Here is a 22,219-nt window from a genome sequence, read left to right as displayed (position 1 = left end):
TTCAAGAAATGCACTAGCCTCAATTGCTTCCTAAAGCATTCTGTTCCATAGTAGCCTATTCACAATGAGTCATAATTAATTAATTATTTTCTGTATGTGTTGGGATTAAGTACTTTATTCATACATTTCTTCCCTCATTACTAAACCACACCGTCCTTTGTTTTATGGTGATACGTTTTGCAATAGCCCCTTTCTGTGCACTGAGTTCATTTCTGGACATGTAGTCATGCACCCCTAGAGACAATGTGTAATACTTGCCAATCAGTTCATCATGGTGCAGTGGAACAAAGAAACAAATATGAGAAACAACATGTTAAATGGTAACCATTGTATTTATTGCAGCATTACGTTTGTTTGTCCTGATAACACGATGCTATGCCTATTTGATGGTTTGACTCCTCCGCGTCTGTGCGTATATCTCTCTCTCTCCATGAAGTTGATAATTGGTCGGCACTTCTTCCCGCCCTCATTCCCTTATGGTTTCAGTTCATCCATAGCGTCTTGAAGCCTGGAATAGAATTAATAGGTATTAAAACACAGGGCATTAATTAATTGACAGGACAGATGATACTGCCATACCTAGTTTTTACTATAGATGGCAGTAAACCTCCTCACTTCACCCATACTAATTGCTACTGACGTGACCAAAATAATTTTGTGTTTCTCCCATTTCACTTTGTCACAATTTCCAAGTATTTGAATCATGATATGTGTCACCACCACCTCCCCGTCATTATTTCCTGTTTCAACTCCCTAGATTTTATTTAAAGTATGCTCTGTGGCCGTTTGTGGTACATGAACTTGAAGCATAGCTGACATAAGCATTGAGATGCTAAAATAATAAGCATTTTAATTACTATCACTCCTCAACCCTAAGAAAAGCGTGCATCTCAATAATCAAAAGTTTCTTCCTCTCCTTCTCATGTCCTTTCCTTCACCTTCACTAATGTGTAAGGAACTGGATTGGTGGACAAAGCCCCCACCCTATAACAGTCACCTATCCATGTGTCTTTAGATCAGTGCAGATGATGGAAACAAACCGAGGAGAGTTAAGACTTTTGAGACACACCCCTAGTCATTCAGCCACTCACCTTCATCCACTTGCTTGAAGTCTCTTGAAAGGAAGTGACTTTAGACTATTGAGACATAGCCCTAGTCAACCACTAGCCCTTATTCCCTCATACACTCGCTTGTAGTTTCTTGAAAGGAATCCACTTTAGACTATAGAGACACACCCCTAGTCAGCCTTTAGTCCCTTGTCCACTTACTTGAAGTCTCCCCCATCGAGCAAGCTCCTGTATGTTGCGATCTCGGCCTCCAGCTTCATCTTCATATTGAGCAGTGCCTCATACTCCTGGCCCTGCTGCTGGATGTTGCCCCGCAGGTTTGTCAGCTCGCCCTCCAGACGGATGAGGATAGCATTGTACTTCTCCACCTCCATGTTGGAACGCATCTCTGTGTTACGCAAGGTGTCTTCCAAGGAGGATTTCTGCTGGGAATTACAGGGGAATGTTGGGAATGGTCTTCTAAATTTTGTTGAATGATACTGTGATTATTAGAATGTTGGAATTTGGAGATATGGATGGTATGGCTAAGGTATGGCAGCGGACTTTGAAAGGAGGTCGTACATAGAGGACATGCATGGGTTACTATCAGTTCCATTTCTACTCAGAGGAATTAAGGAATTTAACGGAAATATGTTATCATATTGAAATAATTTTCCTTGCCAAGCTCTGTTGGGATGCCAGCTCGATCTCGAGGGTCTGTAGCTGTCTCTGTAGGTCGCTCATCTCCATCTGGGCCCCCTGCAGGGCCTCTGTGTTCTGGGATACCTGCACCTGTACGTCTGAGATCTATACCACAGCACAGGGGAAGAAATGAAGGTAAGGAGATAGGGATGTAGGAAATAAGGGAAGGAGATAGGGAGGGAGAGAAGAATGGAAGGAGCGAGGCTTAGGGCTCTATTCAATCTGTAATGCTGAAGCGTTACAGATTCCACAATATAAATTGAATGGTAATTTCCGATTGAGTTGACATATGCAGCGTTTACCGTGAATGGAGTCTCCGCTAAAGTGGGAACATTGCCTTTAAATTTCAATCACGCTTTAAAAGCTGAATTTCCGCGATGCAGATTGAATAGAGCCTTTAGTCATCTTGAAAGTTGAATTCATGTTTTGGATTTCAGGATTCTTTTGTGTGACTAGACTACCCATGCAACAAAACATGTTTTCAATGGAAGGTAAACTTTCAGTGGATAAAACAATGTCATCTTGGCCAGTGGGTGTGGGTTACTCCATTTTAGTTTAAATTGCAGAACAAAAAACAGTAATTATAGGTTTGATGTGGTGTGTAATGATAGTATGATACAATGATCTTACAAATATGATGGGCTACCTGGTTTTCATGCCACACTTTGAGGTCCTTTGCGTTATTCAGAGCCATCTTCTCGTAGTTGGCCCTCATCTCCTCCATGACCAGACTCAGGTCCTGACCTTTAGGGGCGTCCACGTCCACCTGCACCCCCGACTGGGAGATCTGGGTCCTCATTTCCATCACCTCCTGATGAAGAGAGGGAAGGGGGAAGGGGAGAGAGAGCAAGAGAGAGGGAGAGATAAACAGAGAAAAAAAAGGATATAGGCATTCCAATATTAGCTAACTGTGAAACTTGAAAAGTTCATAGCTAGTGATAAGGTTACTCTGATATTATCACATTATCGTTGTTCTTCATGGAATTGTATTGTTCTTCATTCTATTTCTATTCTCCATAATGAAAATGTTCCATTTCAAATGATTATTTGACATTGACAGTCAGTCTCGGTGCTATAATAGCTCACGTTGTTGTGGTTCTTCCCAGAATAATTCTTATCTTCAGTATTTTCTAATGTAAGGAAAATGTTCTATTTCAAATGATTATTTGATATGGACATTCAATCTCCATGTTATAGCTCACATTGTCATGGTTCTTCCTGAGGAAGATGAGCTCCTCCCTCACGGCCTCGATCTCACTCTCCACATTCATCCTGCCCATGTTGGTGTTATCGATGACCTTCTTCAGCCCGGCGATGTCCGCCTCCACTGACTGACGAATGCTGAACTCAGATTCAAATCTGTGGGCACAGGGACACTGTCACATTGACATGAAATACCCTGACATTTTGGGTTAAAGGCACAAAATGGCTGCCATGTTTCAGTTTACTAGGGGTAGGATGGATTTGAAGCACTGATCTGAGGTCAAATTGGTATTTTTCTCGTCCTTTTGATTATCATTAGATTTTGGGGAGGAAAGTTGATCCCCGATCTGTGTCTGTGGGCAATTACTATCTCCTGAACAGTTCACCAATGTTATAAGAGCTATGCAGCATAGGGGTTGCATGTAAGAGGTTACATGCACATCAGGCATTCACGTACAGATGCAAAGATGAAGATTCATTATGAGAGATTAGACTTTCTCTGCCAACTCTGCATACTGGTACCGGCACAAGACTTCCTCTCTTGTGGGTCTGGCATGTCTTAAACTCTTGAGAGTTTCTCCTTGCTTAATGGCTGACACACCACTAAATTGACTTTACAGTGGCCCATTGGGCACACACTGGTTGAACCAACGTTGTTTCCACATCATTTACATGAAATCATGTTGAACCAACATGGAATAAATGTTGAACTGACATCTGTGCCCAGTGGGGGGGGGGGGATTTGAGCCAATGAACTTTGTGAGGAGCACAATTACAGTATGAAATTGAACAGATCCAATGCTTTTCATGACAGAACAACAACATCTCAAAATAACCCCTGTATTGTACACAAAGTAATGGCACAACCAATGTGCAGAAATGTGTCATTTACAGTGGTAAACTCACTTTACTCTGAAGTCATCTGCAGCTAAGCGAGCATTATCAATTTGGAGGACAATACTAGCGTTATCCACTGTCGCATCGAAGACCTATTGGAGATAAATAGTGTTAATTCCATTGAATATATGACAAAAAGAGATATAATGGACATAACTTCTTATTTATCATGAAATACTAAATATTTTCTGAAACTATTTTTGCATGTGACATAAGCCTGCTATATTATGCTTTACTTTCCTTAACTTTTGAATCAATGTCAGTTATAGAGGAAGGCCTTTCCCCCATTTACTGCTCAATGCAAATAGATATGAACTTGCTTCCCATTCTAACTAGAATTTTGCGTGTCATACATAGATGAGCTGGCAATAAAAAAGAAGAACTAATATGTTCCATCATTTGATTTGCTGCTCTTCACCAACCTAAAACAGGTGTTTTAAATGTACGCCTCCCAGGGGGGGTGTTATTGAAACCGGAAACTGCAGATTCTGAGTGATTAACAAAATGGGACCAAAACACAACTGAATCTATGGTTACGACCATATAACTCCGACTGCCCCTGAAAAAGAGGAAGCTGTGAACGGAAAAGCAGGACAATGAGTTCCTGTGCTAGGGCTGTCTGTTCTCAGTTTGCATTGTTAGAGGAAACGGGTCAGGCTTCCTGTCTTCCACCCCCAATCTGTGTGTTTGTAACCATGGTATTCTGGTGCGAATCACATAAAAAGGGGAACTCTTGTCGGTTTATGTGCCCGGCAAATGGAACAAGGCTAACATTCATCATAAGGGTGTCGTCATAAACTATAGAGGACTTTGAAATTCTTTTGAACAAACGTCAGTTTTTGCAGGGATTCCGAGAGCCCTTGTTGGAATTCTTTGACTGTGCTGTAAAAGCTATAATGGTTATAGAAAAAAAACACACCCACCAGCAATGTGTTCCAAATCTCACAGGGAATTGTTTTTGTGTGTTGTCACCCCACATCTGGTTCATACCGCTGGTCCCTCTCACACTACACTATGCCCCAGAGTGGAGACACTGACCCGGGGAGGTCAAAATGCTTTGCAAACACTCTTGGAACTTTGTTTATAGGTTTTGTTCAGTTTTTTGATGATGATGATTCATTGCGTCCACTGTATTTGGTGATTCATTTGAGGAACTCTTTGACCAAACTGAGAAGTGAGGGAAGTAGTGAAAGAGGGGGAGGGAAAGTGGATATCTGACTGGCCTGCCACACCCTCTACAATGATTTATATATACAGTAGATGACTAACAGGGGGCGCTGTTTTGGAAGCCTCCATCTTGGCACTCCCCCACTGTTGTTAAAACAATTTTGGAAGCTATAGAAATGCATTTACAAAGATCTGAATTTGTTTTTGCAATGTGTATTCTATTACCAACACCTTAATACATACCTTTTAATTATTTTATGTGAGCTAAACATAAACATTTCAAATGAAATAATATAAAGATTTAATTTCCTTAAAGTGTGATTTTTTTGAAAGTACTAATGTTACTGTCCCCAAAATACTTAAATACATAATTTTGTCCTTGAAACATTTAAATTAAATACTGTAGAATTCCATTCATTCCTATGGAGGACTGCTTTTCGATATGGCCGGCTGGTGGCTTCAAAGTCTCTCATTGGCCAATACACAGCATCGGCAATCCAGGGTTTAGCTACATCATTGACCCTCTATTCAGTTAGTAATTTTGAGAAGCCAGTTGTTCCAATGCAGGGTTCCCCACAGAAATGTTGAAGTCAAAGCAAAAGCAAAGTAAATTGGTAAATAAATAATTGTCATTATGCTTAAACTCATTCTTGGACGGACATCTTCTCTCATACCATAATGGGTTTTAGTCCAACGAAAAGTTGCAGGAGTGGTGACATTACATTCATATTTTGACTTACCGGTTGATCAAATCAACACACTTATCTAAGCAACAAAATACAAAACCACAAATTCCTCAACTTAACCCTTTTCTTACACACATTTTTCTTTCTTAACACCCCCCTCTCTTGTCTCTTATCACTTTTCTAATGATACTGTATTTCATTCACACCCCCACCTTCTTGCGCAGGTCGTCCAGTATGCTGCTGTACTTGCTATAGTCGCGGGCGTCCGGTCCTCCCTTCTCCAGGGCCTCTCGGATCTTGACCTCCAGTTGTCCGTTGGCCTGCTCCAGGTTCCTCACTGTCTCCAGGTAGTTGGCTAGGCGGTCATTCAGGTTCTGCATGGCCCCCTTCTCGTTGCCCATGACGTGACCGCCTCCACCACCGGCTGCCGCAGCGTTGATCAGGCCACCCATGCCGGCACCCATGCCACCACCAATGCCAGTGCCCATACCACCGCCGCTCACCTTGAAGGAGGATGAGGAGTAGGAAGAAGAGCTGGCTGGGGCACCACTGCGGAGGCCCCCGTAAGATGCGGAGGAGATGCGGGTGCCCTGGCCGCCAGCCCCGCCGTAGGTGCTGGCAGCCCGGTAGGAGGACACGGGCGTGGTGCGTTGGAAGGAGATGTGGCTGTTGGACGGTCTGTAACTCATGACTGCTGATGGAGTAGTCAGAACGAATTAACAAATGGAAGAGAGAGAGGGAGAGAGAGAAAGGAGCCTCTGAGCTGAGCTACAGAAAGAGTGACGTGGGTAAAGTGAACCGGAGAACTTATACTTCCCCCCCAAACAAACCTCCTCTTTTCTCTCTTTTGCAGGCTGGCCTCCAAGACCCTGCCTACATCCACATCCCCCATCCTCTCTTTCCTACTCTCCTACCGCTTCTCTCATTCTCTCATTCCAAACTCTTTTCCCTAGCATTTGCATTTGCCCATGGACACTGCTCAACTTCTATCTACATGCAACATTTAGCTAATTATGTTATTTTGTACATGCATCTAATGTAAATCACATGTTTGTGACATCTAATAAAAGATAACTTTCTATCTTGTCAATTCAGGTTACAAATTCCTCACACCGCAAAAATAAAATGTGAAACAGAAAAAAAGAATGAAACAAACACACAAAATGAAGAAAAGAGAGAAAGACTAGAGTTAATGATGAAGAAAACAATTAAAGAGAGCAAGGTTTTATCCTGGGCATGCTTTGAGATTCTTTGTTTTTTTTCCCCCCCATAAAAGGCATAATTTGGACTGGTTGCTGCATACCCACTGGACAAAAACATGTTGAATCCACAAGAGGTTGGTGGTACCTTAATTGGGGAGAACGGGTTCATGGTAATGACTGGGGTTCATGGTAATGGTTTCCAGGTGTTTGATGCCATTCCGTTTGCTCCGTTCCGACCATTATTACGAGCTGTTCTCCCCTCAGCAGCCTCCTGTGGTTGAATCAAAGCTGTTTCCACGTTATTTCAACCCAAAAATGACATGTGAATAGCATCCTAGCTAGCACATTTGGTTCCTTGGAAGTTGTGGGAATGTACATTTTTGGTTTACCAATTGTTTCTGGGAACGAAGCCAGAAGTTTCCTGACCGGTAAAATTGAATGTTTTTTAAATGTTCTGAGAATGGAATGAAACATTTGACCTGTTCTGGGAACGTACATTTTTAGGTTGCAGGGAGGTTCTGAGAACATTTTACTGTGGTTCCTTTAAAGTTTTCCTGGGAAGTTTTATTAATATTCTGAGAATGAAAATGATAGGTTATTTGTAGGTCATTAAATAACGTTAAATAACATTGAATAATATTTCCACAAGACTTTTAATAACACTGCTTGCTTAGTTCAGATGAACTGTTTTGAACTCCATTCCCAAGAAGTTATCAGAAGGTTGTATGCAAAATAACAATAGGACAACTACGCTCTCACCAAGCTCTAAGAAACATATGGTTCTCAGAAAGTTATGTGCTTGCTGGGGTTGAATCAAGTGGAAAACTGATTAGATTTGAAAAAAGCCATCAATGTAATGGAATTTTGTCTTTTTTTCAACCAGCTTTTAACCTAAATCCAATGACATGGTAAAATGTTTTGTTGATTTCACATTGAATTCATGTTAGTTGACAACTCAACCAAATGTAAATCAAAACTCGATGTTGAAATGACGTCTGTGCCCCGTGTGTAGTTTCTATGTACTTGATCAGCCAAACCCCAAAATTACTGGATACGGACATGCTTAGCAGCAGGGCTAAAGTAATCTGACTTGCAGAAAGGGAAAGGGGGATACCTGGTCAGTTGTACAACTGAATGCATTCAACTGAAATGTGTCTTCCGCATTTAACCCAACCCCTCTGAATCAGAGAGGTGCGGGTGTAACCGATGTGAAATGGCTAGCTAACTAGCGGGGTGCGCGCTAATAGCGTTTCAAATCGTTGACGTCACTCGCTCTGAGACCTTGAAGTAGTTGTTCCTCTTGGCCGCGGCTTTTGTGGAGCGATGGGTAACGACGCTTTGAGGGTGGCTGTTGTCTATGTGTGCAGAGGGTCCCTGGTTCTAGCCCAGGTAGGGGTGAGGAGAGGGACGGAAGCTATACTGTTACATTAATGCCGCTGATCCGGATCACTGGTTGCTGCGGAAAAGGAGGAGGTCAAAAGGGTAACCGATGTGAAATGACTAGCGGTGTGCGCGCTAATAGTGTTTCAATCGGTGCCTTTACTCTCTCTGAGACCTTGAAGTAGTTGTTCCCCTTGCTCTGCAATGGCCGTCGCTTTTGTGGAGCGATGGGTAACGATGCTTCGTGGTTGTCAGTTGTTGATGTATGCAGAGGGTCCCTGGTCCGAGCCCTGGTACGGGCGAGGAGAGGGACGGAAGCTATACTGTTACACGGGGGGCTGCCTTAATCGACATCCATGTCATTGGATGTCAAAGAAACAAACCCATCAAGAAAAAGTTACTGTGATGATGTGACGTGCACAAAGACTTTGGTAAGCTGATACCATAGTGTCTCTGTTTCTCTCTGTCTTCAGGGATAGGATTGGGAGAAGGGGTGTGTGTGGGGGGGGGGGTGCTCTTGTGTCACATTTGAGTGGTAGAATGCCGGACCCTGATTTCACAAAATTATTTGGTTGTGTAGTTGATATCTTCAAGGTGATACCTTTGAAAAGAATGTTTGCATATAGCTGTGATAGGCTGAATGATATCTTTTAGTGGTTTGTATCTCATTGATGTTGATTGTGTCACCCGAAAGGTAATAAGGTCACAGAGACAGAAAGAGCCGTTGAGGTTTTCATCCAGTACACAAAAACGCATCTATATCCATTGTTCTTAAGAGAACATACCAGAAAAGCACTGTGAGTGGAAACGTTACTTCTCAAAGGTCAGAAACAACATAGCATGACATAATAGATGAACGGACAGACTTGAAAGATACAGAATGTAACATTTTACACCGAATCTTGAATCTTGAAGTAGTTTCGCAAGCCAATGATAACCAGTGTTAGAGCAACGACTGGAAGTCTATGTGTATCGGCTAGCATGCCAAAATACCGTAGTATTCCTTTAATTCTACCAGCTTTTTTTGCACTATACAGATATATCATAGACATAATTCAATTAAGGGGTATTTATTTGTGGAAATGAAACAGAACGCGCCAAATTAAACCCTCTGCCCTTAAGGAGATGGTCTCAAAATTAATAGGTGGTGGCGTTTAAAGCAGTGGAAAATAACAGGTTCCCAACGACCCTCACTGATGACACTACTGTATGCCCTGGCTAGGGCGGATTCACAAAATGGACCCTAGAGACAAAATAACAAAACACGGTACCCAGGGGAAGTCGGCTAAAGCCCATACACTTCCCCTTGTTTTCTTTATACTCTTTCTCTACCTCACCTTCACGGTTGATCAAGTTTCAAAGCTTCGCCTCTTCATCACAACAGCTCTCATATCATACAGGATGTATCAATGCCCAGTACTTTCATGCAACGCTTGGGCAGTACACCTCAATTATTTAAAACAGTTTAATTGGCAGAAGAAGAGGAACTTCTCAATAGAATCAGAGTGACTCATCTCACTACTTCTACGCCATTACAAAATGTTTGAAATGATAGTCCACTTTGAAATGAATGTTTGTCAGTGCAAATCAAATGCACTGCTGAAAGTGCTGTCCATAAATCCACATTCTACAATTGATTGTAGACAGGCCATATTCCAGCTTTAAATCCATTGGAGCATTAAGCTCAAGAGGAGACTGAATTCAGACCCCCCCCCCCTCCCCGCCTCCCCCAACAAAAAACAACTAAAAATGGCTTCAGCTAAGGCTTGGACAAGGAAGATACAACAGTTTGGTAATGCCAATGGGTTGCAGGCTCGACACAAATACTACGGCACATGACCAAATACTACATTTGATATTACTTTAATAAACTTCAAGTGCTCAATTCACAAGTGCCAACACAGTGGTATTTGTGCAGTGGTCATTTTTTCTCTCCAAACAATATAGTAAAATAGTTTTTATACTGCAAACTTACTATTACATCTTCTACCAGGTAGATCTACAAAACGTATGGCATCGGACGTGGACTTATCTCACTCAACATTTGACCTCTTTTGAACTCATCTGACAAACGTTGATTCCGGAGGGTACAATCACTTCAAACTGCTGCATGTGCAGAAATCCAGGCCTGAGTAGCTCTGGAGACCGTCAGTCCAGGGAGGCCAACGGGGAGAGAGGGAAAGAGAGAGAGAAAAAAAATTGATGAGAAACTTGAGACTCTGACTCATACCAATAACAGCAGGATTCTGGGAAACTCAACAGGAGCTTATGTGCTTCAGGGATTCTGGACAACAGTCAGAGAATGAAAGCTCCCAGCTTGATCTTTCTCAGATGAACTTTTACTTGTTTATTCTCCTCTTCTCCTCTTTTTTTACTCACTTTCCACTCTGTTACCCCTGAACCTGTGAGTGCTTACCTAGCTAAGACAATTGCAGTGCTACAACGTTGTGCCAACGTCATATGTCAGTAGGGCACTTACTCACTCAATCCCATGACTTGGGAGTTGTGCCAGGGGGAGGAAAAAAATGAGGAGCAAGGGTAAGAAAAGGGAGGGTGGATCTTGATCTCTTTATAGCAAATTAGGAGTTTGAGTCTTAGATAAAGACCTTGGACACCCTGGGACCCTGAACATTATTGGATGTCCTGCTTACATTCTTATATCTCCGTGGGAATTCCAGTTTTACGAGCAAGGTGTGGCCATGTGGGTCTGTGAAGGTCGCTCATCAGACACGAGTGAAATGTGACAGTTACGGGCCATTTTCTCTCAGAGTTGTCATGTCCATCTTTAGAGTCTTAGTGCCAGTGTGTTCCCTTTTTACACATGTCCACAAATACAGTAACAGACCACTGAAAATGCATAGTCAGCAACATGGCCTCTTAATTAATATGCTCCTTTTTAACACGGACACGTACATAACAATGAATACACAAACCCTCTACTGAAAATGCAGTCAATCACCACAATAGTCTCTTAAAGGGATAGTTCACCCAAATACAAATTTGCATAATGGTTTCCTTCCCCAATAAGCAGTTTATGGGCAACGTATGACATCAATCATGCTTGGATTTGGTTGAACCTTTTAGCATTTGTGGACCAAAACCAATGCAAGTCAATATCTTATATTTGACTGCTTACAGCAGGGATCATCAACTAGATTCATCCGAGTGTTGATTCTTTGTTGAGCAGATGGTCGGCTGGCCGGAACATAATTACCAATCATTTGTAAACTACAAATTTACCGCAAGAAGCCTAAGTAGATATGTTTGACTAAAACATGATAATTTCAAACCTTGCTTACATTTGTATATGATCACGTGTCTCTTATTATATGTGGGAATATTGGGAACATATTTCTTAAATTAATATCCCTTGGATCTGATTTCCTTAATGTCCATAAATGAAAATTAATATTGTACTTTTTTTCGCTCAGAAAACTTGGGGAGCCAAATGAAACCACTCCTGGGCCAAATTTAGCCTGTGGGCCGCCAGTTGGGAAACCCTGGCTTACGAGGTAAGGAAACCGATAACTATCCCTTTGACATGTTCCCTGTAGACTTACAGTTCATGAGTCTATACAATTCCACTGAAAATGCAGCCTTCACACTCTTTAGGAACATAGGAATATATAGTAAAAAATACTTTAGAAATATGACAATAAAGGTTATTTGAATGACACCTCTTTTCTATTAGGATCCTTGCATAGGAAAATTAAGAAAGTATTCACGCACACACATTCACACACCAGGGACTGCAAAATAAAGCTTAGTTAGTTAGTTAGTTAGTTCGTTAGTTACTACCTACTTACTTACCTTTATTGAATCCCATTGGGAAAAGGGTCTTGTTTTCCTATTCAAAAAGCATGACATTATTGCATTTATGATTCATCACAAGGCAAAAAAAACTGCACAGTGGTTTACGTACACATTACAGTCCACTCCTAATGAGCACTAGGGGGACCCAGCCTCAAGCCATGCAACTCCAATCCGGCATAACTGAAGAGGGTGTGGCAGTCTAGGTGCAAACGGGCAGGCGTACTTGGACCCGTCCAATTGTTTTTATGGGATGCTAAAATCGTTGCCCGAGTGTTGACTAAACTTCAGACACAGATGTAGGTGGCAGGAAGATGCCTGTAGCGCAATTATGCAACCCATATCGCCACGCCCTTAGGATTATTGGGAACAGCAGCCCCATACAACTCGAGGTCAACCTCTCTCTTTTCTAAAGAGGGTCTGTTTCTTCTCAGCGGCTAATCGTCGTCTTCTGCCCCTCCAACCCTCACCCGCTCGTCGCATGTACGTGTTTATCTCCGCACATTCCAATCTTTATGTGTCGCATTTTGAAGACCGAACGCACACAAACCAAAACATCTCTCGTCTCTGGAGGCTGCGGGGCGAGAGAGTCAGATGTCAAAAGGGTGTCTCTTAAATGACTTCAGGTCTCTGACAATAGATGAGAAACGCAGTGTTTTCTCACCCAGAGGACCAGAGAGATTTTATCCCATATATGTCAGTTATTAAGGTCGATAAGATTAGAGAAATACAGCTGTTTTTGTTTGTTTAGTGATGAATGTGTTGAACAATAGGTCACTGGTCACTTTGACAAATATGGTCATGTGTGAGCCAGATAAGGCTCCAATGGTGTAAGCTCTTCACAGTGCAACTTTGGGACTGTTTACAAATGGAGTTAAAGTTTCCAATACTTGGGATAAAGTGAACAATGCTGATTTACTACTCGATCAGATCAGTCAAAATGACTCAAACAAATTAAATGAAAAAGTAAATACTATATAATTTCCCCCCAACTGACTTCATTGGGGTGAGTTATTGAGTTCATTGCATTGACAGCCATTATTTATCTCTTCAACCCAGCAGTTCAATTCTGATAAGCCTTTCCCATGGGTTAACATGTGTTACTTAGCAACAAGCCTGTAAAACACCTACACAGCCACGTCCACACACATGCTTCATGTCTGGGTCAACAGTCGACACCGCTACTCTAACGGCTAACTATTAGTCAACCGAATCACATTATTTCCATTGAAGTACAGTGTGTGTCTTATTCTAGTCAATCACAGTGTCAACACTAGAAGAAGTGAAGCCCGGAGGTAAAGATACAGTATATACCGTACTTTAAAGAAATTGTCAGGTACAAGAACGACAACTTGTACAGGATCTGACTTCCAGGTACAGATGTCTGGCCAGTATCTATAAAATGAGTGCTGATCTAGGGTCAGATCACACCTGTCCATATAATCTTTATTCATTATAATCTAAAAGGCATTCCTACTCTGGGACACTTTATGAATACGGGTCATGGACTGCTTTTCGTGGTTCAGGGGAAAAGGGGGTGTATAGAAGGCCTGGCTTACAAGTGCAGTCTGTCTGTGTAAGATTCCTTGGCTGCTCATTGGTCATATTGAAATATGCCTCTTGATTTTGGGAGAATATTACTCATGGAATATCTTTGCACTATATACTGTATGTTAGCTCACTAATACAGTTCTGGGTATTAGAAAGTTACTTTTTTCACACGCAAAATGCCTGCTGCAGCAAGGTACATTGTTAATGGTGACAAACTGTTAATGATGATGCTGAGCACCAAGTTCAATAGCAATCATCTAACAAGAGCCCATTCCCAGAATTGGACTTTGTTTTTGTACAATTCATTAGGAATTTTGAAGAGGTTTCTCATGATGCAAAGAATGCATTCTGCACTGGTCAACTGCATTAAGACTCTAACATAAATACATTATGATACGAATAGTCAGAATATCATTATGATAGCACATAATTCTGCAAATAAAGAAAAGCAGCTCCAATCCCTGTTATGTAAGTTTTGTACTCTCTCAAATTCACTTTGTGCGCTATAAATGTGTAACATTATTATATTCTATTACCTCCAGCATTCCCCCATTCTGCGCTCCCCTACTGCATGCTAGCCAATCATAATGTCCCTCGGTCCCTCCCCTTTCCAGATAAAAAGAGGGCCAGGGAACAGTGAGCTCCATCTGCACGAGTCTCTCTCTCTCTGCAGCGAATCTCCCAGGCTCTACAGACCACCTACTGTAGCACTTGCTAAAACCTAAGTCATCATGTCCACCAGAGCTGTGAAGAGCACCAGCTACTCTTTGAGGTCCTCATCTGCAGGCCTGGGGTCTCAAAACTTCAGCAGCAACTCCAGCAACGGCTATGGCGGCGGAGCTAGACAACAGAGCTACAGCGTCCGCAGCTCTTATGGGGGTGTTGGCAGCAGCGCCGGGGGTGTGGCAGCAGGTGGCTATAGGGTAGTTGGGGGGTACGTGGCTGGAGGGACTGGGCAAAGGGGGGGCGGGATGGAGTTTGGGTATGCGGGCATGGGTGTTGGCGGTGGTATGGGAATGGGGGGTGGTATGGGAATGGGGGGTGGTATGGGGGTGGTGGGTGGGAAGATGACATGTGTGGGACCCCCTCAGATCACCGCTGTTCAGGTGAACAAGAGCCTACTGGCCCCCCTGAACCTGGAGATCGACCCCAACATCCAGGTGGTCCGCACCCACGAGAAGGAGCAGATCAAGACCCTCAACAACCGCTTTGTGTCCTTCATCGATAAGGTCAGTTTCTCATGAGTTACGATCACACCAGAGTCAAATGCATAGTGCATTCCAAGTACTTTCACACACTGGAGCTGAGCTTGACTTAGCTTGTCTTGTACAATGGGGCCAATGGAGTCGTCCTGAAGGTGCAAACCCTGCCCACTCTGCACAGCGGTCAAGCTAAATCTAACTCACCTCAGGTATTTAACAGCATTGAACAGTGAAATACCTGACCCATGTATGGTTTGTATTAACTTGGCCTTTGGGAAGGGGCAGATTCTCTTGTGATTTCGGTTATCTGTTAAGGATTTTTTTTATGTTAGCTATAACCATTGTGTGAAACATTGTGCACAAAACTGAACGTACATTGTGAACAAAACTTTGGAAATAGATTATATGACCTAATTGGGCCCTATTTAGGCATGCAAGAATATGAAATGCAAACTTGGTTATCAACTGAAAACCCTCTTGCCCTGACCCTTTTACTGTAAAAGAAAGAGTGGAAAGATGGGTGGAGACAGAAATAGGGCCAGAGGCACAAGATGAGGTTGGTTGTATGAATACAGAGTTTGTTGTTTGGAAACCCCTTCTAGCATTAGCTACTGACTCTTAAATCCACAAAACAATATATGGGGACACTTTGTTGTCTGTAGATTCTGTAGGCTACTATAGATTTTCTTGTTCACAGGATCCTCTCTGCTCAATGTGCCATTGTGGCCCACACACTCAAACAGGACATGGCAGGTTCACTGTCAGAAAAATCAGCCCATTCCTGCATGGCTTATCAACTGTCAACTACAGTGATTACATGCTTCAAGCGTCCCTTATTTGTAAAGAATCTAATAATTCAATTTCTAACTGTCATAAAGCAGTCGTAAAAACACAACTGTCATAAATCAGTCATAAAACATAACTGTCATAAATCAGTTATGTTTACCGTCAGATTAACATTTGACCACTCCTCGACCCCTCCTCCACACCTTAGCGATACACACCTCCTCTGTTCTCTCCTCCATGCTTGTGTTTGAGTGGAACCCCACCCAGGGGCATGAGGTCAAAAAACACTTGGAACAACATGAATCATATGTGTAACTTTGATTGAGAAAGAGTGCCACATCGTGCTGAAACACGGTACTCTGCTTCAATGACACATTTGTTTGTTGGCCATTCTTTAGTCTGTACATATATTCACACGTTTGCTCCATCCATTCATTTATATTATATGCACATTAATTCATACATTAATTAATCCAACCATTCATTCATTTGTTTGGTTGTGCCTTCCATCCATCCACCCTTCCTTTCTCTCTCACTCGGCCATCCCTTCCTTCCTTCATCCTGTCATTCACAAGTTTCAGTCAATGACACTGACCATTTCCCTTTTGTCCCTGCAGGTGCGTTTCCTGGAGCAGCAGAACAAGATGCTGGAGACCAAGTGGAGCCTCCTGCAGGACCAGACCACCACCCGCTCCAACATCGACGCCATGTTTGAGGCCTACATCTCCAACCTGCGCAGACAGCTTGATGATCTGGGCAACGAGAAGATGAAGCTGGAGGGGGAGCTGAAGAACACGCAGGGCCTGGTTGAGGACTTCAAGAACAGGTGAATGGGTTTGACATTAAAAGTTAAAGGGGTTGTTCACCAAAATGTGATTATTATTGAACTACTTTCTTCGCTTAAAAGTAGTGTAAGTTGTACAGTTCTATTTAAACCATTTTGACTAGGAGGGACCCACATCTGAGTCTCAAATACAGTGTTATGATTTCATGGAACTTTTCTTTCTGATTGAATAAATCTTTGATCCTAAATGTTCTTTCACTTTAAGCTTGTCAGCAATGTTTCTTGTTTGATTGACGGGCTTGCTCTATTCTCAGGTATGAGGATGAGATCAACAAGCGTACCGAGTCTGAAAACAACTTTGTTCTCCTCAAGAAGGTCAGTAGACTCGATAATTCTACAAGCCCCTCCCAACATGGATAATTTACAGTGCATTGTTGCTTAACCACAACTTTAAAAAATTGGCTGAAGTAGAAATGTCCATGAACCAGGTATGTTCTGCTATGCTTTCTCAGGATGCAGATGCTGCCTACATTGTCAAGACGGAGCTGGAGGCCAAGCTGGACTGTCTTACTGATGAGATTGAATTCCTCAGGACTATCTATGACGCGGTAATGTACCATGTCTATATTACAATGGGAGTGACTGACAGAAAACATTTGAAAACCTAGCTCAGAGATCTCCAACAGGTCGATCGCAAGCTAACAATAGCTACCAGTAGCTCCAAGACCACCCACAATTCTGAAAGTACATGCAATTTTCACGTGTTCCACTGCAAAATGTCATAAGCAATTCTCACGAGTATCACACTGCAAGCTCCCAGCTACTATTTAACCAACGAAACTTGACGTTATCCCACCCCTGGTTAGTGTAGATAATACTTTGATAACCATACCTATTCTTGAAGGCCGTAACAGGCCTCTATATCTAATGCTTCAGCACTTAGCAACGAAGGGCATAACCAAACGGAGACTACTAATATGTTTGCTATAATGTTGCTGTAACTGTCTTGGGTGCGCCTCTGCAAATGTTTATTAGCCAATATTAGCTTACAAAGCCAAACCTAAAACAATATCTGGCAATTCATTTCCAGCATTATTGTTCCTTTCCGCCTGTGTGGTGCGGGTATTTGTCTATCACTCTGTGTAGCCAGTCGGCTCTTTTTGTTGAACATCGGGAACCGAATCGCATATGTGAAAGAACCGTTCATTTGGCTCCCTGATTAGCGTACTTTTACTATTGCTTCATTTGCAGCTATCAGTGGATATGTTACAAAAACATTATTTGAGGATGATAATTCCTCAGTGCAGGAACAATATAGTGAGGAGAGAGCCTCATTCAGTTGTCCAATTTTTTTTTTCAGGCCATCAAATAATTTTGTCATGTAAAAATGTTTTGAACTCATATTTCACAATCTGACATAATGGTAGGCAATGTTTTAGGATTTCAATTAGAGATTTGCTATTTTTTCATGGTTTTAGGTCCATTTCAAAGCATTACTGAACAAAGAGCCGTTTGAGAGCCAAATTAACGTCTCTTTTAGGTGAACCGAGCCAAATGAGCCAGCGCACAGAAAAGACTGAATTCTATCACTAGAGCCAGCTGATGTGATAACTGTCTTGTGCGTTGACAGAAATACTGTTTATGGAAAAGTAGGCTTACCTGGCAGAAGTGTATCGTGAGTAAGTTCGTCATTTGTATCTATTATTTGTTATCTTCTAAGTTTTCCAAACGAGCAGCAACAGTACAGAACCATCACTAGACAAGCACATTAGATGGTACACTAGATACACAATTAAAGGGCCAGATGCGCAATTAATGGGAAAATACAATCAAAACTACATTTAAAAAAAAGTTTATTCAAGCAAATGACATTGACATTTACTCAGAACATTCAATTTCAGTGTTTATAAACCATTGTAATTTTAAGAGTTAAAAACCCCCAAAAATCTAAAACCAGGAAAAATATAAAACAACATTTTGCAAAGAAATCACTGACTTCATAGTGGCCCCCTAAGTGTTTTTTGTTAACCATCATTTTACCAGGTATATTGACAGAAAACATAGTGTACTACTTTCTCTTGTACACTAAGGACCCGGGAAAGAGTTGCTTAGGAGAGGAGAAGAGAAGAATGTACCTATTTGAAAGCGAGAAAAACATGTGTAGCTTGCGACATCGTAGAAAAGGTTGGAGACCCCTGGCCTAAGCCTATGCCGTAGATTCCACTGGATTTTGAATACCTTGTGTGAAGAGTAGATGCTTTCTGAAATTTAAAGGCTTCTCTCCATCCTCTCTTGGTTCTTCAGGAGTTGCGTGAGCTGCAGGGCCAGATCAAGGACACCTCTGTTGTGGTGGAGATGGACAACAGCCGTAACCTGGACATGGACTCCATCGTGGCTGAAGTGCGCGCTCAGTACGAGGACATCGCCAACCGCAGCAGAGCTGAGGCCGAGACCTGGTACACGCAGAAAGTAAGTCCCTTCTCCCGTGAGACCCCTGAAACCGTTCTCGCCATCGTGACCTTTCCGAGATTCAATACTGGCTATGCTCCAATGTCCATACTAGCATATCACTGAGAATGGATGCCCAATGCCTAAATGGCATGCTAGTGTGGATAGGAGTGGAGGCTGTTGAGGGGAGGACGGCTTATAATAATGGCTGGAATGGAGTCAATGGAATGTCTCAGGTATCCACACTGCTAGCTAGAGGCTAGCATTGATGGATGACTTCACTGTTATGTCTCTATATTTTGGCTGGTGACAGTAACGTGATTTTGTTTCTGTAACAGTATGAACAGATGCAGGTGTCAGCCACCAACTATGAGGACAATCTGAAAAACACCAAGGTAGAGATCGCAGATATCAACCGCAAAATCATGAGATATCAGTCTGAAATTGACATGATGAAGGGTCAGGTGAGTGCCACATTGCGTCTCTCAGTAAATATGTATCTCAGTGTATTTTTATATAACACCACTGGTGTGGCTAGACTGTCTCTCCTAATTCAGTTTTACGGTAACCAACATTTACCAATAGGAACATGAATAAAAACATTGTTTGCCTGAAAACAGCGCGGCCACCTGGAGAACCAGATCGCTGAGGCGGAGGAGCGTGGTGAGCTGGCGGTGAAGGACGCCAGGCTTCGCATTAACGACCTCGAGGTGGCCCTGCAGAGAGCCAAGCAGGATATGACCATGCAAGTACGCCAGTACCAGGAGCTGTTGAACGTCAAACTGGCCCTGGATATTGAGATCGCCACCTACAGGAAGCTGCTGGAAGGAGAGGAGAGCAGGTACGAGACATGAGGCCATGTTCTTATTGATTAGTCACAGGAAGTAAGGAGGAAAGCATTCAGGCATGAAACTCTAAGATTAGGAGAATTTGATGATGACCAAATGAGTTAATTTGCTCACTGAACATATTCCTCTCCTCTCCTCTCCTCTCCTCTCCTCTCCTCTCCTCTCCTCTCCTCTCCTCTCCTCTCCTCTCCTCTCCTCTCCTCTCCCCAGGCTGGTGAATGGAATCAAGTCTGTCAACATCTCCAAACAGTCTTCTTGTAAGTGAATGCCCTTACATACCACAGCTATGCTGTTTCACCTGTTGCTTATTACTTATTAATGTGCATCACAGAAGGTTCGTGGCACCTTAATTGGGGAGGACAGACTTGTGATAATGGCTCATGATATGGGTGTCCATAAGAGTCCATAAGAGGAATGAGTGGAAGGATATCAAATACATTAAACACAGTAAAAGTATTTATCTTTTACACAATTAATCAATCTGTAGATTCTATTCGATTAGATAGATTGAATTGTTGAGGGACAGCTATTGGGGAACTGTGGGGGGATCTTGGAGTGTTCAAAATATAAAGGGTTTAAAACATAATAAAAGTACAAGATTGTGATCATGATGAAAAGGTGTTTGTAAACCATGACATATATGTTATAATATCACTAAATCATGTTGTTTGCACACATTCTCCTGCACCTCTCACACATAAGGATGGCTCTGTTCATGGAAAAGGAAACCATGACATATATGAAAGACTGAGACACGTTTGGTAGTGTCTTGATGCTGTATTGTTTGTCCTTCATGTTCTAATACTTTAATGTTACCCCTTGCTTGTGATTTTTGTAATAAATAATAATAATAAAAAATATATATATAATAATGAATAAAAATCATAAAAATACATTCAACACATGTTCATTGTACATAAATAACACAAATCAATGTATACTCCAATAACCCGACATGTTAATTTCCACTTCTAGCAATGAACTACAACTCTTACCCCCTGGAAAGCAGTCGCACCACCAGCTATGTCAGCGGCTCAACGGGGGGATACAAGGTCAGCAGCACCAGCTACGGCAGCAGCACTTACGTCAGTGGCCATGAGAGCCGCCATATAGGCAGCAGCTTCGACCTGCCTGGCAGCATCACCCTAGGCACTACCAGCAGAGATGTGGATACCAGCATCAGCCTGGGAGGCAGCAACAGCCTGGCTACCAGCAGAGACGTGGATGCCAGCGTCAGTGTTAATAGCAGTTCCACTGTCACCAACAACAAATCCCAGACCACCTTAGTCAAGACCGATGATGCTGAGGTGACCTCGAATGTGGCTTCTGATGCGGCGTCCAACCATGCCGAGGAACAGGCGGCTGAGAGCGACAAATGAGGAGATTTCGTCATCGCGGGCGACCACGTAATTAGCATACTGTGGATCTATCTGTCGCAGATATATGCTTCTCCAACCTACCTTTCACCCTTCCACTAGTTTCACTTTTCTAGCCAGGTTATTCGTGTATTTACCTGCTGAACAGAACAGTGACATATCAAACAGGCTACATATATCCACCTGGAATCACAGGCAGTCTAACTGTATCCTCAGTCTAACTGTATCCTCAGTCTAACTGTATCCTCAGTCTAACTGTAACTTTTCCTACCCACAAAGGGTTTGTTTTAAAAGGTTGGGGGTAAGATTTCCCTTAAAAGGCCCCTGAAGGTTCGACCCCTAGTGTCCATTCGAGTCACCAGCAGGTGTCATTGTGGCACATGTTTCTCTCTCTGCTTGCTCTGAGACCCATTAAAGTACTTGGAGAAAAAAACAACCTCTTTATGTGCTGTGACATATTTATTCTACGAGTGTCCATAAGAGTCATTTTGTAGGTGGATGCTGTTATCCTCACGCACACCAAAAGGGACAATTTCATGGAATGTGTCCATGTCATTCAACAGCATTTTCACAGTATGGAATGAAGATTCTACAGTTGTCAATGGAGACGGGGGAAAGATCAAAACACGAAAAGGGACACGTTTGTATAAGAGATCAGAATGATAGACAGATGTTTATAATAACAAGGGGCATAGCATAGCAGAGTGCAGCTGCAAAAATGCAGAAGGTGATCAGGCCATCAGTCTTGATAGACAGGTACTGGCCTGAAGCGTGTCACTCTCCAACCTCCACTTGTGCAATCAACCAAACACATTCTAACCACACCCTCCATAGACACACGCGACAAATCCATCAGAAAGACACGCGCGGGCACACAACAGGCGCATGCATGAGATCAAACACACACGTACACAACATGTAAATTGTTGGTCATGAGCTGGAATAAAAAATCCCAGAAATTCTCCATACGCACAAATAAAGCTTATTTCTCTCAAATGTTGCACATACATTTGTTTTCATCCCTGTTAGTGAGCATTTCTCCTTTGTCAAGATAATCCACCTGACAGATGTGGCACATCAAGAAGCTGATAAAACAGCATGGTATTACACAGGTGCACCTTGTGCAGGGGA

The 22,219-nt window shown here is 42.5% G+C and overlaps 2 protein-coding genes and 1 long non-coding RNA gene across 5 annotated transcripts; 1 reads left to right on the top strand and 2 right to left on the bottom strand.

The window, feature by feature from the left end:
- Positions 1 to 313: 313 nt before the first annotated feature.
- On the bottom strand, positions 314 to 6,495 carry krt18b (keratin 18b). The gene is made up of 7 exons (XM_046313170.1): positions 5,914 to 6,495; positions 3,858 to 3,940; positions 2,951 to 3,107; positions 2,395 to 2,559; positions 1,728 to 1,853; positions 1,269 to 1,489; positions 314 to 508 (listed from the first exon to the last, which is right to left on the bottom strand). The coding sequence occupies exons 1-7, from the start codon at positions 6,388 to 6,390 to the stop codon at positions 475 to 477; spliced, it is 1,263 nt and encodes a 420-aa protein (XP_046169126.1). The 5' UTR covers positions 6,391 to 6,495; the 3' UTR covers positions 314 to 474.
- Positions 6,496 to 8,521: 2,026 nt separating this feature from the next.
- Positions 8,522 to 21,862, top strand: LOC124004339 (keratin, type II cytoskeletal 8-like). Of its 3 annotated transcripts, XM_046313168.1 has the most exons (11): positions 8,522 to 8,714; positions 11,715 to 11,795; positions 14,259 to 14,873; positions 16,250 to 16,458; positions 16,731 to 16,791; positions 16,929 to 17,024; positions 18,721 to 18,885; positions 19,203 to 19,328; positions 19,485 to 19,705; positions 19,923 to 19,969; positions 20,688 to 21,862. In XM_046313168.1, the coding sequence occupies exons 3-11, from the start codon at positions 14,376 to 14,378 to the stop codon at positions 21,089 to 21,091; spliced, it is 1,827 nt and encodes a 608-aa protein (XP_046169124.1). In that variant the 5' UTR covers positions 8,522 to 8,714; positions 11,715 to 11,795; positions 14,259 to 14,375; the 3' UTR covers positions 21,092 to 21,862. The 3 variants fall into 3 exon arrangements, with proteins under 3 accessions (XP_046169124.1, XP_046169123.1, XP_046169125.1); XM_046313167.1 differs by having other exon boundaries at positions 11,715 to 14,873; XM_046313169.1 differs by lacking the exon at positions 8,522 to 8,714 and having other exon boundaries at positions 11,251 to 14,873.
- LOC124004341 lies at positions 10,131 to 18,190 on the bottom strand. The gene is made up of 2 exons (XR_006833368.1): positions 18,076 to 18,190; positions 10,131 to 16,446 (listed from the first exon to the last, which is right to left on the bottom strand). It is a non-coding gene; the product is annotated as an uncharacterized LOC124004341 (long non-coding RNA).
- Positions 21,863 to 22,219: the final 357 nt, after the last annotated feature.

This window comes from Oncorhynchus gorbuscha, linkage group LG18 (assembly GCF_021184085.1).
Source record: "Oncorhynchus gorbuscha isolate QuinsamMale2020 ecotype Even-year linkage group LG18, OgorEven_v1.0, whole genome shotgun sequence".
NCBI lineage: Eukaryota > Metazoa > Chordata > Actinopteri > Salmoniformes > Salmonidae > Oncorhynchus > Oncorhynchus gorbuscha.
Note: the sequence above shows the minus strand (reverse complement) of the source record. Positions and strands in the feature narration are given on the sequence as shown.